The sequence below is a fragment of the Equus quagga genome, chromosome 7 (assembly GCF_021613505.1).
Source record: "Equus quagga isolate Etosha38 chromosome 7, UCLA_HA_Equagga_1.0, whole genome shotgun sequence".
Classification (NCBI taxonomy): Eukaryota; Metazoa; Chordata; class Mammalia; order Perissodactyla; family Equidae; genus Equus; species Equus quagga.
This window is the reverse complement of record NC_060273.1, coordinates 83,135,826-83,151,396: the sequence shown is the minus strand read 5'-3', so window position 1 is coordinate 83,151,396 and position 15,571 is coordinate 83,135,826. Positions and strand designations below refer to the sequence as shown.

The window sequence follows — 15,571 nt, the reverse complement described above, 5'->3', positions numbered from 1 at the left end:
CTCCGACTCCAGCTTGGGCAGTGCGCTGGTCCCTAGGCCTCGAGCCCTGCAGACCAGAGGCTGCCTGTTACTCTCTTCCTGTCCATGTGCTTGGGGATTTCAGCTCTGGGTATATCCACGAGGTGTTTCACCCTGTTAATGGGGCTTCAAAAAGCACTGCCGAGGAGCCAGCTGGGGACAACAGACTCATCAGATAATTCCCCAGAGAGGCCCTTTTATTCATTCATTCATTCTTTCATTCATTCATTCATTCTCTCAATTACTGTTTACTGAGCACCTGCTGTGTGCCAGTCAGCATGCCAGGCATGAGAATGTGTGGCGGGGGAGATGACAAGAAAGGAGCAACATGAGTGCACCAGTTAATTTTCAAGAGGGTAAGTGCCGGGAAGTGAGGCAGGATGCTGACATGGAAAGTGGCTCTGTCGGGCAGTCAGCACTCCCTGAGTCAGCGTCATCAGGGTTGGAATCCCCAAGGAGGTGGCCTTTAAACTAAAGCCCCAGATGAGGGTTTCACCCTCACCTGTGCCTCTTTGGAGGGGCATGCAGTGATACCAGAGGCGTGAAGGGTTGATTTCCTGGGCAAGATGATGGACTGTCCCAGGTGGGTGGTTCCCCATGGCATCAGAGCAACAGGGCTCTGCTTGTCACACCACTTGGCCTGCATGAGTCAGGAGAACTTTGAGGGAGTCCTGAGTCCACTGTGAATTCAGTTCACCCCTTCCAGGTCCTGTCCTGTGGCCCGGAGGGAAATAACCCAGCCCCGGCCCTGCTGGGCTTGGCAGAGGCCTCACTGGAAAGGGCCTCAGCTGGCAAGGGGGGTCTGCTGAAGGACACCGCAAAAGCACCCAGTGTCTGAGTTTGTGTTCTTGTATCAGCCGTCTTATTGCTTACTAATAAGATATGCAAATTATCAGGGCTGTGAAATCTTCACCACATTCCATCTTCTGTTTAATTAGCATTTAATCATAATCTCATTTTAATTTTTTCACACTGGCACCCTAATTAAATGTTAGGGTGTTAGTCTTAACAATAAATTATATTGGCAAATAGAGTCTTCAAGAAACTTGACCTTTTCCAAGCCAGGGCCCTCTCTAGCTAGATGCACACATTAATTAGATTTCTGCAAGATGCTGCCTGGAGCCCCCTCAGTGTCCCCATTTCAGTTGTTTCCTTGTGGTTATGGCCTGAGATTTGAATGAGACATACACAGCCAGTGAGCTGGGCCCCCAGCAGGCAGAGGTTACCACTGCATGGGTTGTCACGAGCCTCTGGAGAGCCAGTGGCTGCTGATTTTTCGGGGAGGGGTGGGTTTGAAGTTTGGTCTGAGGCCTGGAGAACTCCTTGAAGTGGTTTCTCCTGTCTCAGTGATGTGAACTCTTTAACTTATGACTCTCATGTGATGATCATTGGGAGAGTTTGTACCTAAGTAAGTCACATAGTGTCTGGACCTGCCACCAGATCCCACAGCAGCCCTTTGTGGGAGCCACTGTGAGGTCAGGCAGCTGGGACAAGAGAGGTGTTGCCGGTGCTGCCGGGGCTGGACCTGGAGGTTGTTCTGGGGTGGGGTGGGGCAGCAGACAGAACGTTGGGATGAGAGTTTCCCCAAGGAGCAGGTGCTCAGAAGAAAACCAGAGCATGAGGCGGCAGCCACTCCTTGTCTGGCTCTGAGGAGATTTGGATGGGCTTGATTGAGAAGGAATTCAACCCCATCTTCCCTCTTCCCCATCACACACAGAGGATGGTCCTGTGGAGCCCTTGCCAAGTAGGAGACATTGCGTCCTTGTTCTTGAGGAACCTTAGAGACCCTGATCCATGGGATGCTGTTCTCTAGGCTGCCCCAAACCCCAGCCTCTCTCTCAGTTATTTGCGTAAGGTCCTGGCATTTTGTTTGCCTGGGGTTGGTGTCCTCCATTTGTGCCTGTGGTTGCCACTACAAACATAATTTTAAGCCTTCAACGGAAATTCCCCGAACAGTCACTTAATGGGAGTATTGTCTTCACAGAAGCTTTTCTGCCATCTGATTTTTCCTCATCTTTTTTTTGCCTTTCTCGACAAGTCTTTCCTCTTCCGTCTGAGGTGCACTCCCATCCATCACTCAAACTGTGTCCTTGAATAGGTCAGAACACATGTGAACTCAATTCAATGCATTTATTCGAACATCCACTGTGTGCAAAGCACTGTGCTGGGTTCAGAGAAGATGCGTTGTTGTGCTTACTGCTTTTGTGTCTTCTTACTTTAAAGCAAGTGGGCAGAAAGACCCCCGGAGTTTGCCTTTTCCTCCCTGGTCTTTCGAGCAGACCACCCTGAGGCAGGCTGAAGCCACTCTTTGCACCCTTGCTTCCAACAGGTTTTCCGGACAGACTTGATCACAGCTATGAAGATCCCAGACTCTTACCAGCTCAGCCCGGATGACTACTACATCCTGGCGGATCCCTGGCGACAGGAATGGGAGAAGGGCGTGCAGGTGCCCGCCGGAGCAGAGGCCATTCCAGAGCCTGTGGTGAGGTGAGCTGGGCACTCCAGGCTAGGGGGCCAGAGGCAGAGGAGGAAGGGAAGGCTAGGACCAGGCAAGGGCGCTACCAGACCTGGGATTCCTTTCTAGCCCATCTCTATTCTCTTTTAGATTCTTTTGTCCCATAAACCATTGAAATGTTTCAGAAATACTGACGTTTACTGAGACTAAGTGCTTGGGCTCAGCTCTGAAGCCAGATGGCCTGGGTCCAAATTGCCAGTCCCATTCAGTGTGACCTTGGACCAGAAATGTAATCTCCTTGGGCCTCAGTTTCCTTGTCTGTGAAATGGGAATAACAATAACACCTACTTCATGCAGTGGTCGAGGTGATGTAGGGAAATGATGCTTGCAAGGCACTTCGCACAGGACCTGGCACACATGGTAAAAACTGGCGAGGGATTAGCTTGATGTCATCCAAGCTGAATCCTACAAGCAGATCTTATCATGGAAGTCTCCAGGCTTTTAACCAGTCCTTAAGACAGGGATAAGCCATGCTCTTGACTTCTTAAACCTTTTTAAGGAGTTCCTAGTGGGAGGGAGTCAAATGCCTGGCACGCAGCAGATGCTCAGGAAGCAGTTGCTGTGGCCAGCCTCCAAAGAGGCCCCCCTGCCAGGCTGGGTCAGTGTTGTGTCAGGGCTGAGTCCTCTCTGGGCCTTGTAGCCTTCTGGTCTTGTGGGACAGACTCTCCTGTGTCAGGAGGTAGCCTCAGGGCCATGGGCCTTGCCTTTAACAACAGAGTTCAGCCAAGTGCTTTTTTCCGTACCCTGGGAAACCCTCCAAGTCATGTCCCAGGGCAGAGGGGCCTGCTGTCCTGGCCTCCCCCACCCACCAGTTCGCCTGGGCAGGGCAGCTTGTGTTATTGGCAGTCCACTGCTGGCCTTGGCAGCCCTCTGGCTCTCACTTAGGCCTATTTTGACCAGGCCTGAGGCAAAGATCACAGCCGTTACCTCCCTTGACATTGGCACTGTTACTTCTTGGCAGCTGCACCTATGACTGGCTCATAGACACCCAGTGCCCACTTGGTGCCAGGCCTGTGCTGGGCCTGGGATTAGAGACGAAGCAGACGCTAAACCCCGCTCGGGTGCTCAGAGAGGGTTGGGTGTTGGGCTGGGCCCATCCTGTGGCTCCTGAGGGCCAAGTGCCTCCCAACACTTGGCTGGGGCCTTCTGAGAATCAGGGGAGCTCCAGGCCTCTCTAGACAGAAGTATATGTGGGATTTGGAGAAGGAATTTATTTGAATTTCCTTCCCAGGGCCAAAAAACATGGGGCAGGCTCCTAGCCAGTTTCATACCTCACCTCTGCAGACTGAAGAACTGTCATTGACCTCTTTGAGCCTGTTTCTTCCTCTGTAAAATGGGGCTGATAACAGTATGTGCCCAATGATGTGGTAGTGAGGATTAACTGAGAATACACATGCCAAGGGCACAGGTTGACAAGGGGGAGGGCAGGCCACCAGCTGGACAGAGAGAGCTGAGTCCTGATTAGGCTTGGCCCAGCAGTCTGTCCTCTCTCCTTGATGTCAATGTCAGGTGGTTCCAGAAACATCCGCTGGCCTGGGTAATTCATTGCAGATGCTTCCACACCAGTAGCTTGGCTTCAGTCTGCCTGCACGGTGCTTTATCTGTTGACATCAAGAGGAGAGCACGTGTTCAGACAGCACTCCGCTATACTAGGTGCATTCCCGCATATGCAAAGCTGCTCTGAGCTGACAGGAGCCAGGCACTCCTGGCCTGTCCGTGATTCTTTGGAGAGGACAGACTGGAGGTGGGGAGGGGCGCTGTCTTGGAAATATCTCCATGCCCGTTCCCCTATCTCCCTCCAGCCTGGTCCCTCCGTCTTCCTGGGTGCCTCCCACTGCACAGCCCTCATCTGGAAGCCAGCACGGCAGCCACCATGGTCAGAATTGCTATAGGAACTCTGTTCCTGAGAACTTGCTGTACTGAGCCTGTTATGTTTATCATCTCATTTAATTATCATATTAGCTCTATAAAGTGCATATTACTGTCCCCATTTCATAGATGAGGAAGTCGGGAAATTCTGGGGAATTCCCTGCATGACTGCCAAGGCCTAGTGGGCTGGGCCAGGAAATCACAGGCCCCAGGCACAAACCCTGAGCTGCCCCTATGTGGCTCAGAGAGAGAGTCTTGTGCCCTGATCCCCCTGGCATGCTGCTCTGGCGCCCTCCCCTGGCTGCTACCCCGGCCCCCTCCTTGCCAAGTCCTCCCTGGCCCTTGGGCAGGTCTGCCCACTTCATGGTCTGAAATTTCTCTGGGTAATGAGAATACATGTTGCCCCCAGATAGTGAATTGAGTGAGAGCCTCTGCTGCTCCCTCAGTGTGGCTAAAAGACTCAGCCGAGGGCAAAATCAGCCTTTGGTGTCTGTCTGATCTTCTGGAGTAGAGACCCCTCCCCTCGCCCAGATCCCAACCCAGCTGTCCGCCTCCTCCTAGCTGACCTCAGTCCTGCTGGCTACAGCTGAGACTGTCAGTGCATGCCTGGTAGGAGAACTTCCTCCATAGCCAGAGCCGGAAGAGGCCAAACAGATGAAGATGAGAGCCACAGGAAGCACAGGAAATGCCTTTTCTGGTGTGAGCCCCTTAACCCCAGCATCCCAGAGAAAGGAACATGATCTTGCTCCTAAGAGGTCTGGCCAGGTGGCAGCTGGCTGAGCACACAGATGTGGGTAGTTATGCCAGTAGGTGGTTGGCATTTGGATGAGGTTTATCTAAAACATTAAGCATATGCTAGGGCATAATCAGGATCACGACATAATTACAGTCTGTGTTTAAAAAAATGTATGAATTCAAATAAGAGCTTCATAAGGAAAGGCAGAATTTTGTAGGACTGAGAGTATTAATATTGCTTCTATTTGGAATGACCTGTATGGGGCGAGGGGAGTGTCACGCCATTATCATTACCTAAGGCCTTCCTTAATCTGGGCCTCTTGTGTGGGAAAAGGTGGCACCAAGCCCTTTCCCTTTCTCCTTGCCCCCAACCTCCTCTAGGCCTCCTTCCTGGTCTGGAGGCCATTCTGCCTCCCTGTCTCCTTCATCCTTCCTGCCCCTCTTCCTGACACCGAGGCATTTCCTGGAGCCCAGGAGCCCTCCCCATAGCTCAGCCATGTCTTTGTGCCATCCGGGGCCCTGCCCTCCCCTCCCCAGTCTGCACTGAGTCACAGCCCCTGGCAGCCCTGTCTCCGACCCCAGGAGGCCTCTCAGGCAAGTGAGGGGCCTCCCAGCCCTGGCTGGCCTGGCCACACAGAGGCCAGGCTCCACAGCAATTACCATGGCAACCAGTGGGGGGTGGGAAGAGCTGGCATTTTGAACTGGCATCAGGAACTGAGGGGCAGTACACATCTGAGCCAAGAGGGGAAATTGCTCTCCCAAAGCAAAAGGCCCTGGTATTCCATTTCAGAAGGAACAAAGTGAGATCCAGAGATCTTAAAATACATATACCTAGAGTGCTTACTGTATGCAGGGCACTGTTCTAAGAGCTTTGCCTGTATTCATCCACTTAATCCTCACACCAGCCATGCAAGGTAGGTACTGTTATGATCAGCCCAGTTTTTGAATGAGCTCACTGGGGCACAGAGAAGTTAAGTGGCTTGCCCAGAGTCACACATTAAGTGGTGGAGCGGGGCTTGGAGTCCATGCTCTGCAGCCAGGGCCCTTCCAAGCTGCCTCAGAGGCAGAGAGATGGCCCGAGGGAGGGCTGACCTGGAATGTGACCTGGGACTGTCATAGATACACCTTTGTAAGCCAGGGGAGGAGGCCTCCATCTTGAGGGGTGGGCTGGACACTACAGGGAGAAGACTCACTGCTCAGGTAATGTCGTATCAGGGGAAGGACAAGGTGTGTGGGCAACACTGTGTCCTCTGTGGCCCTAGACCTTTTATCTGGAAAGGGCCACCCGGGGCTGTAACAGCATAGCTGGGTAGGGCTCCTCCCCACCCCAGAGGAGACCTGGCCTCAGTTCCCCTGAGGCTGTTGATGAAGGAGGGGCTAGGGATTATAGGGCATGGGGACAACCCTGGCCTCAAGGGGTATGCTGAAGGACCTGGAGCCCAGCTGGCTCGGCCCACCTGTCCCAAAGTGGCTGGTACCCAGCATTGCCCAGGACAGCACTTGGAATGCTTCCTCCAGTCTCTGCAGGGTGGGCAGGTGGGAGGAGAAAGTGTAAGGAAGGAATGGAAGGAGGTGGGCTCTGCGTGGCATCCAGGTCTCACACCTTACTTGCCCACCAGCTCCTCAGCTGGGCTGGCCAGCTCCCTGGAGGCCTCCAGACCCATGAGGGTGGCAGACTGAGGGCCCTTCCCCTCATGACACCCCCTCTTGGTTTCCTAGGATCCTCCCACAGTTGGAAGGCCCCCCTCCCCAGGTGTCCCCTAGCAGCTCCGAACTTGGCGAGGGCTCCCAGCCTGATTGGCCAGGGGGCAGCCGCTATGACCTGGACGAGATTGACGCCTACTGGCTGGAACTCATCAACTTGGAGCTCAAGGAGATGGGTAGGTGACCTACCAGGCTGAGAATGGGGCGGGGTTGGGCCAGGGAGGGTTTTCTTCTGGACCCCAGCATCTTCACCTCAGAAGGGCAGTGGCCATCACAGATGTGGGGGAAAGTCCCTGCTACACTGCTGAGTGGAGAAGTGATTTGGTGTCTCTGTACAGCTCAGTTTCTCTAGCTGTCAGGTGAGGGCAGTAATAGCACATACTCTTCCTGTAACAGTCACACTTAGTACAATACTCCCAAGAACTCTGAAAATTAAGTGAGCACACAAGTGGTCGTGGATGACAAATGGGGCCACAGTCAGCTGGTATGGGCCTCCTGGCTGGAGCCCACTCACATGTCCCGAAAGAAGGGCCAGCTCTGCCATATTCAGCCACCTTCAGGGGCCCCTCTACATATGCAGCTGAAGCAGTGGATTCCCCGTGGAGCCAGCCTCATCCCAGAGACACTTTCATGCTATCTGCATGTATACATGTGTGTGGGGTCGCAAGCATGCTGTCTAAAGTCAAACACAGCAGGCTCTAGGGGCCTTTGAGATTGGATGGTCCAGCTCATTCCATTTTCAGATGATGGAGCTGAGGCCCAAGACAGTAGATGCATTTTCCCAGGTCGCACAGCGATGAGTGGAAACCTTCCCATACATCTGCCCTGAAAGGCTGGGCTCCTAACACCACCCCCTGCCATCCTCACAGAGAGGCCAGAGCTGGACGAGCTGACGCTAGAGCGTGTGCTGGAGGAGCTGGAGACACTGTGCCACCAGAATATGGCACGCGCCATCGAGACGCAGGAGGGGCTGGGCATTGAGTATGATGAGGACGTTGTCTGTGACGTGTGCCGCTCTCCCGAGGGCGAAGATGGCAACGAGATGGTCTTTTGTGACAAATGCAACGTCTGCGTGCACCAGGTGGGCAGCCCTGATTGCCCTCACCCACACTGTACTCACACACTGCCCAGGCGGGCGCCTGCCTTGGGCTGGTCATCCTGGCTGTAGGAGTGTAGCAACTCTGTGGGCACAGGCCTGTAGAAGGAGGGCAGGGCAGGAAGAAGTGATAGCGAGTGCCCGTGGTGCCCCTGTCAGCCAGACTTGAGTAAATGCCCATTGGATGGTCTTTCTGTTCTCTCAGACCCTCCCCACCCAATGCCCTGCCCACCTGCCCCTCCTCCTCTGCTCTCACCATCCTGAACTTAGAAAGAGACCTGCACAGTGTGGTGATTGAGAGCAAAGAGCCGAGTTGCCTTGTTTCAAATCATGGCTCTGCCCTTTATAAGCTATGTGACTTTGGGCAAGTTTCTTAACCTCTCTTGACCTCTATTTCCTCAACTATAAATAAAAGTAAGTTGTAAGGATTAAGTTACTTAACTATGAATTATTTGCTTAGAACAGTATAGTGAGGGCTATAGGTTTTTCTTCCCGTTACTGGTATTATAAACCAGATACAGCCTGAGCAGAGCCCCCTCCTGATCTTGGGCCCCAAGGCTCTAGGTCTTGGGCATCTCTGGGCCTTGTTTGCAGAAGACCTGACTGGAACCTGGTGGACCCACTCTGGCCCTGACCTTGAGGTCTCCCCCTTACCCGTTGCTGCTGGAATGGCTCCTGGGGAGCACAGAGGGGCTTCACCTGGCTGACAGGTGGGTGAGCAGTACACCCCCCAACTCATCACATCCCTTATACCCAGCAGCTCTTAGGTCTATAAGCCGCCTTCACTGATCCCCTGGATAGAGATGAAAGCTGGGCCTTGTCTTCAGGCTGTATACAGACCCAAATTTGTATTCAACTTGAGGGAGTTCACGGACACTTCTGAAGTCCATCACTGATTAGGAATCTCTGGCTAAAGTGACTGTCCTCCCAGCAGAGGGCAAACCTGAGCCTGTTCACAGAGGACTATGAAACGGTGACATTTTAGGCACACGCAGGCAAAGAGCTTCCGAGGAGCCCTTGCATTATAATCCATCCCGAGTTCTTCTTGCCAGAGCCTGGTAGCAGGTAGCTCTGCAGCTCTTAGCTCGGGCTGCGGCTGGGACCATTTGCAGCTGACTGCTGACCAGATGCAGATTGGCCAGTGCCTCTGACTCGTGACCACCCTGCTCTCTCCCCAGGCTTGCTACGGGATCCTCAAGGTGCCCACGGGCAGCTGGCTGTGCCGGACGTGTGCCCTGGGTGTCCAGCCAAAGTGCCTGCTCTGCCCCAAGCGAGGAGGAGCCCTGAAGCCCACCAGAAGTGGGACCAAGTGGGTGCACGTCAGCTGCGCTCTCTGGATTCCTGAGGTGGGCAGACGGGTGGGGCGGCCCTGGGGAACAGCTGTGGGGAAGTGGGTCTGCATGGGACTCAGAACGAGGTAGCAGAGCCCTGGGAAAAGGAGGTGAAGGGCCCACGTAAGATGAGGGTGTCTCAGCTGTCAAGCTGGAAGAACCTGGGACAGCAGCCCACAGGAACTTTGCCTATGGACTTGAGCAGAACTCACGTCGTGGTTTCCATGGGAAAATGGGATCGGGGGCCCCTGGAGGATCTGGGTGGTAGTCTGAGAGCTGGACAAAATTCAGGCAGCTGGCTACAGGGGAAAGCAGGTTGTGGGGCCATCTAAATCTAGGCAGTGGTTCCAACCAAAGTCAAGCTACCTTTTCCAAACAAAAAGCCAAATGACCTAAAAGGAAATCAGGCAGTGAGCCTAATTAAAATTGGATAGTGGGCCTGCTGCTGTGGCTGTGGCTGGGATGGAGCGGTGGGCCTGGGTATAAGTCTAGGTGGGAAGGGACCATGGGCAACGGGCTGAGCCCACAGTGTATTAGAGGCCCTGGGCTCCCAGAAGGCCATCCTGTTGTATCTGATATGTGAGATGCTGACGTTGGCCAGAGTTTCAGCCCTGGTCCTTCTGCATGCCCTCACCCAGAATGAGGTCCCACTCCACCGCTGCCTGTGCCCGGAAGCAAGATAGGCGGCCCTGTCAGCAGGTGGCCCTCCCTTCATGGGCTCCCAGTCTGAAAGTCCTTGCTGGGATCCACATGGCAGGCTCCTGTGATGATAGTGATCATGTTAGCAAAGTCACTTGCTCCCTGATCAGCATCCGGAAGTCTGGACTAACTCTGAGTACACCCTGGGCTGGGCACAGCAGGCACAGAGAGAACCAACAGAGACCCTGCCACAGGAGCCCTTGGGTTCAGGACCCCTGGACAGAGGCCCTTCTTCCATCCTCAGGCAGGGACAGTGGGGAGGCAAGTGTAGCCTGCCTCTGGGCTGAGGGGTGGGCTGTGCCAGGAGACATGGGCATGGTGGTTGTTGGCCGGTCCCCATAGGAGGGTTAAACAGGCACATCCCCATCAGCCAGGAAAGCCCTGGAGGCTCTTCAAGAGGAGGTGCTGCTTTGGGCCATTTCTTAGAGCCCCAAAAGATAAGTAAAATAAATACAAGTTATAATAAGAACTCCAAAGATGCTGTTAACAAAGGTCTGAGGTCCAGAAGAGAGGGGGACCTTGCATGTACTCACTGCACATGCATGTACACACACACACAGAAGCACCTCTGTCTTGAGGGCCACACAGTCATATTTACACACACTCACTCAGTCATTTACAGGCACTGATGTGCACTGTCTCACACAGTCACAAACAATTTAGGTCTCGTCAGAGGTGAGTACACACTAACACACTCACCTACTGGTCACCTTAGGACAATCAGGAAGGACTTGGGATTCAGGGGCTCTCCCACTGCCCTATCTACTGCCGCCTGGTTTCAGCAGACAGCCCCCCATTTGGGGAATCCCTGGAGGCAGGCTGAGGACGAGAGACCTGATGCAGCTCCCTGTGTCCCGCCCAGGTCAGCATCGGGTGCCCCGAGAAGATGGAGCCCATCACCAAGATCTCGCATATCCCAGCCAACCGCTGGGCTCTGTCCTGCAGCCTCTGCAAGGAGTGCACGGGCACCTGCATCCAGGTACATGGCCACTTCACCCCACTGTTGCCCGGGAGCCCATGCAGGGGCCAGCTGCATAGAGGGGCACGTCTGGGACACCCTGAAAAACAGGCAGCTGCTACCACCCTGCAGCTGTCCCTATGGTGCTGCAGACAGAGCCACCGATGGGCCACGGAGGCCTGGGACTGGGACCAGGGTCAGAACCCCACCTCAGGGGCGTTCCTCCATCCCCACTTCCTCTAAGCACAGGGTGGGGCCTGGGGAGCCAAGACTCACCATGCCGTTGCAGCGCTGAGGATGCTGGCCTTCCCCAAGAGCAGGTGTCTTCAGGCTTAATTAATACAGGAACCTCACTTCTAACATTAAACTTGACACATGGGAAGGAGAGAATCAAACTTTTCCTTCACCTGAGCTAACAGGCCCTCCCAAAACAGGGCAGGCCTGCACTGGTATCTCAATAGCAGTGGTTCCCGCATTCTTGTGTGCATGAGTATTACCGGAGGGCTTGTCCACAGAGTGCTGGGCCTGCCCCCAGAAGCCCCGATTCAGTCGGTCTGGGGTGGGGCTGAGAATTTGTGTTTCTTGCACGTTCCCAGGTGATGCTGATGCTGCTGGTCTATAGGTGGGGAGGCGGGGGGGGGTCATCTTTTCTCCCCCTCCTCTCTTCAGGAACAGTTGTCATCGCAAACACCTGATGTGCCTCCATCTGTTTATAACACTTAGAAAATGGCTTGTGAGTGCAGCTTAAATGGTCACTAACAGTTGGGTGGGTTATTGCAGAAACAGTTAATCAGCTGCCCACACCACCATCTGAGGTTGGGAGGAGGGGTAGGCCCTGAGTTGGCCGTGGCTGCCTGGGCAAGAGAAGAAGGAAGGGGTCCAGCTCCCGTCCCCCCTTCCCAGAGGACAAAGGAGAAGACAACTCCCATCTTAGATGACATTGTAGAGGAGGAAGTGATCCATCACCAGTCTCTTTCTGTTGATGCCTCTGATTCCAAAGTCATTTTGCCCACACAGAAGTACAGCTTGTCCCCAGAGGGGTTGCCCAGTCAGGATTGTTGCCTTCCCCAGGGTATGTGGTGCTGATCCTCCTTTCCTTTCTGGCTCCCTCAGAGCTCCCCCTTCCCACCTGCCGTGGCTCCCTCCATACCCCCTGCAGGATGTTGGGAGCTCGTTCCTTTTTATTTAGGGTCCCAGCAGCATCCTGCGTTCTCAGTTGAACCCCAGAGGAAGCCCCACATCCTTCCCCCCTCCCACCAGGGCTCCCTTCCTGCCTGACGCTCCCCTTCCTCTCCCTCCAGTGTTCCATGCCTGCTTGCGTCACAGCGTTCCACGTCACATGCGCCTTTGACCATGGCCTAGAAATGCGGACTATATTAGCCGACAACGACGAGGTCAAGTTCAAGTCATTCTGCCAGGAGCACAGTGATGGGGGCCCGCGGGGTGACCCCACGTCTGAGCCTGTGGAGCCCAGCCCTGCCGGCGAGGACCTGGAGAAGGTGACCCTACGCAAGCAGCGGCTGCAGCAGCTGGAGGAGGACTTCTACGAACTGGTGGAGCCAGCCGAGGTGGCTGAGCGCCTGGACCTGGCTGAGGCGCTGGTCGACTTCATCTATCAGTACTGGAAGCTGAAGAGGAAAGCCAATGCCAACCAGCCACTGCTGACCCCCAAGACCGACGAGGTGGACAACCTGGCCCAGCAGGAGCAGGACGTGCTCTACCGCCGCCTGAAGCTCTTCACACACCTGCGGCAGGACTTGGAGAGGGTGAGTTCCCCTGCCGCCCACCCGCCTGCCTGCCCAGTGGGCATCCCAAGAGGTCTTTCCATCCCGCACACACTGCCCTGGAGCTGCCGCGGCTCACCAGGACTCACACTAAGCTCTGGCCAAGAGGCTGGGGACCTCCAGGTCTTGAAAAGGATGGGGTAACTGATATTTTGTAGAACAGGGGAGGGTCCAGCTCTTGGGTCTCGGAGTCCCTCTCGTCCCAGCCCTTTTCCCAGACCTGGTGAAGGATGGGGGCCCTGCCGGGGTCATGAAGCTGTAGGGCACCAGAGCTGGGGCAAGAACCCAGGCTTCCAGCTTCTAGTGGCCTCTCGCCCTATTTATGGCCTCTGCCTGGTCCCAACACATTAGTTTCTGCTTTGAATTAGAGGCAGGGGAGGAACTGGGAATCGCAAGCAAGATGAATCAGCCCAACAAGCATGTACTGAGCCAGGGCAGAGAAGACAGGTATGAACATGGCTCCCGGGAGTGCTGATGAGAGGGAACACTATGAGCAGAGGCACGGGGGCGTGAGGGTGGGCTGGAGACACAGCGCCTGTGGAGTGGAAGGACGGATGGGGCTAGGTGGGTGGACCAAAGTGTGGAAGCTGCAGAAGCATTTTAAGCAGGGTCTGTCCCGCTGTGGCTGCAACTTCCAAATACCCCGGAGGAGGAATCACAGGACCCAGATGGGTGGGTTGACTGGAACGCTCTAGCTCTGTGCTCGGAGACAGGTGATCTTGGCTTGGTCTGGCGTGTAGCTTTGGAGGCTGAGTGAGATGAGGAGGGGGCATAGACCCCAAGGTTTGGGGCTGGGCTGTGGAGGTTGGGGGACAGTGAGAGTCCCCCAAAGCCTCCAATCCCTCCTACTCTCCCCAGAAAGGTGAGGGAGTCTCACCTTCTGTGGGGTGTGCCCTTAAACTTGACTTTTCTGCCTCCCCTCCCCCAACCTCCATCTGATAAAGTACCATCCCCAAGTTGGAGTCCATCCAAGGATGAAGCAGGATGTTCTGGGTCCTTGATCCAGTACCCTGAACCCCTGTGTGGTTCTGGCCTCTCCTCTGGCACATTCAGTTCTGGGGTTCCAGAGCACTTGGGATCATGTCACAGTGTCTTCCGTCCGTGGGTACAGACACACATGCTGTGTTAGGAACCGGCCCTGGGTGGAAGCATCAAAGGGGCTTTGTGTGACCTGAGGCAGCTGCTTTTCTTACATGCATCTCAGTTGGCAAATCTTTAACATGGGTAGAACAATTTGATAGGTGTTGTACTGTGGTGGGGGCGGGGACGTGAGGTCGAGGCTCAGCCTGGCCCCAGCTTCACCAGTCTCCTTCACCCCACTCATCTGCTCTGAGGCCTCAGCAAGGGGAAATGATCCTGTTGGCCTGGGAGGGAGCTTACTGCCTGCCTGACAGCCAGCCTGCCACCAGGTCAGAAGGGAGAGGTGGGGCTGGGGGCAGCAGACGTCCCTGGCTGGAGCCAGGGCAGAGGGCAAAGCCACCTACATTGCAACCACCACTTCCTGGGCAGCCCAGCCTCCTGTCTTCACGTCGTAGGAGCATGAGGTACAAACCCTTCTGAGACCATCGCTGCATCCGGAGTTGTCCTCAGGCTGTCCCTGAGTTTCCAGCCCGGGGGTCTCCAGGACCAATACCCTGTTTTACTCCTGCTGTTTCCCAAACAACCCATAATATCTGACCTCCCTAGTCTGTGCTGGTCACCCCACTCTCTGGCCCTGGGTAGGCTGTGTGGGGAGGACCAGGGGCGGGCTCACTTACTTCATCATCATCCTGGAAAAAGAGACAAGAAGTAGATACTCGCAGCCCTAATGAGCAGAGGAGGAAATGGGCTCAGAGGGATGAAGTGACAGGAGCCTCAGAGGAATGTGTTTTCCAGGATTTCAGTTGAATTTGGACCTGAATGGTCGAAGGGGGTTCTCAGAAAGAGTTTTTGGCTATTCTCTATGTTGTACATTTCCTCGGCAAGAGCATCCCCTTATCAGTCCTCCAACCTCTCAACCCCATGGTCAGCTGGTACAGTGGGGCCAGGGGCCACAGCAGTCAAGGGCAAGGACGCCACTGGGCCTGCCTAGGCAGGCTCTGGGGTTCCTGGCAGCCAGAGCTGCCGCGCAAACCTCCTGGTCAGGGGACAGAGCCTTGCAAAGTCAGGTGTGAGCCAGCCCACTCTTCCTCCAGGGAGATGAGGCAGGGTGGCTTTGAAGTCTGTGCAGCTTCTTAGGGCTCAGGAGAGCCCTGTCAAAATGCTGCTTCTCCAACAGCCACCGAGCTGGGCTGGCGGGTGCCAGCTGAGAGCAAGGCGAGGGAGTGCAGAGCTCTGGCAGGCTGAGAGGGGAGAGTCAGAGACAGCCATGTGCCGGGTTGACCCCCTCTGGGCCCAGCCTCCGGGCCTTCCACAGCCGCGCATTAGTGACTTGAGTGAGCGGACAGGGCTGAGAACTGTGCCACGGGGAGGCTTTCTGCAAAGACCCATGACTATGGGTGGTGTGGCCAGTGGTCCCCAACTCCGACCATGGCCCAGTGCCAACGGCCAAGAGTGTCCAGACCCTGACTGGGCACCAGGCCAGCTTGGGCTGGATCCACTGGGGAGGCAGGGTCAGGGTTGAGTTTGAGGCCTTGGGTAACCTGGGTTTGCATCCAGTTCCAGCACTTCCCAGCTCTGTGCCTTCTGAGTTTCAGTTTCTGCTTCTCTGAGTTTCAGTTTCCCTGTCTGTAAAATGGGAATAAGGACTGAAACGACCTTGGGGTCACAGAGAAGGTGGGAGCACAGTGCCCTCTGTGGTTAGTGGCAGTTCTTGTTGCTGCTCTGGCTCTTAGAAGGGTGGGCTGCTCAGACGATGGGCTCCATGGATGACTGAAAGGGCAG

General features: G+C 55.1%; 1 protein-coding gene across 7 annotated transcripts in view; it reads left to right on the top strand.

Moving 5' to 3' along the window:
- The window catches only part of JADE2 (jade family PHD finger 2), a 52,010-nt gene that overhangs the window by 20,845 nt on the left and 15,594 nt on the right, over nucleotides 1-15,571 (top strand). For all 7 annotated transcript variants that reach the window (XM_046665820.1, XM_046665821.1, XM_046665823.1 and 4 more), the window contains 6 exons: nucleotides 2,348-2,505; nucleotides 6,857-7,017; nucleotides 7,711-7,922; nucleotides 9,116-9,283; nucleotides 10,830-10,946; nucleotides 12,227-12,691. In XM_046665820.1, coding sequence (XP_046521776.1) covers nucleotides 2,348-2,505; nucleotides 6,857-7,017; nucleotides 7,711-7,922; nucleotides 9,116-9,283; nucleotides 10,830-10,946; nucleotides 12,227-12,691 — 1,281 coding nt within the window. The remainder of the gene's footprint in view (nucleotides 1-2,347; nucleotides 2,506-6,856; nucleotides 7,018-7,710; nucleotides 7,923-9,115; nucleotides 9,284-10,829; nucleotides 10,947-12,226; nucleotides 12,692-15,571) is intronic.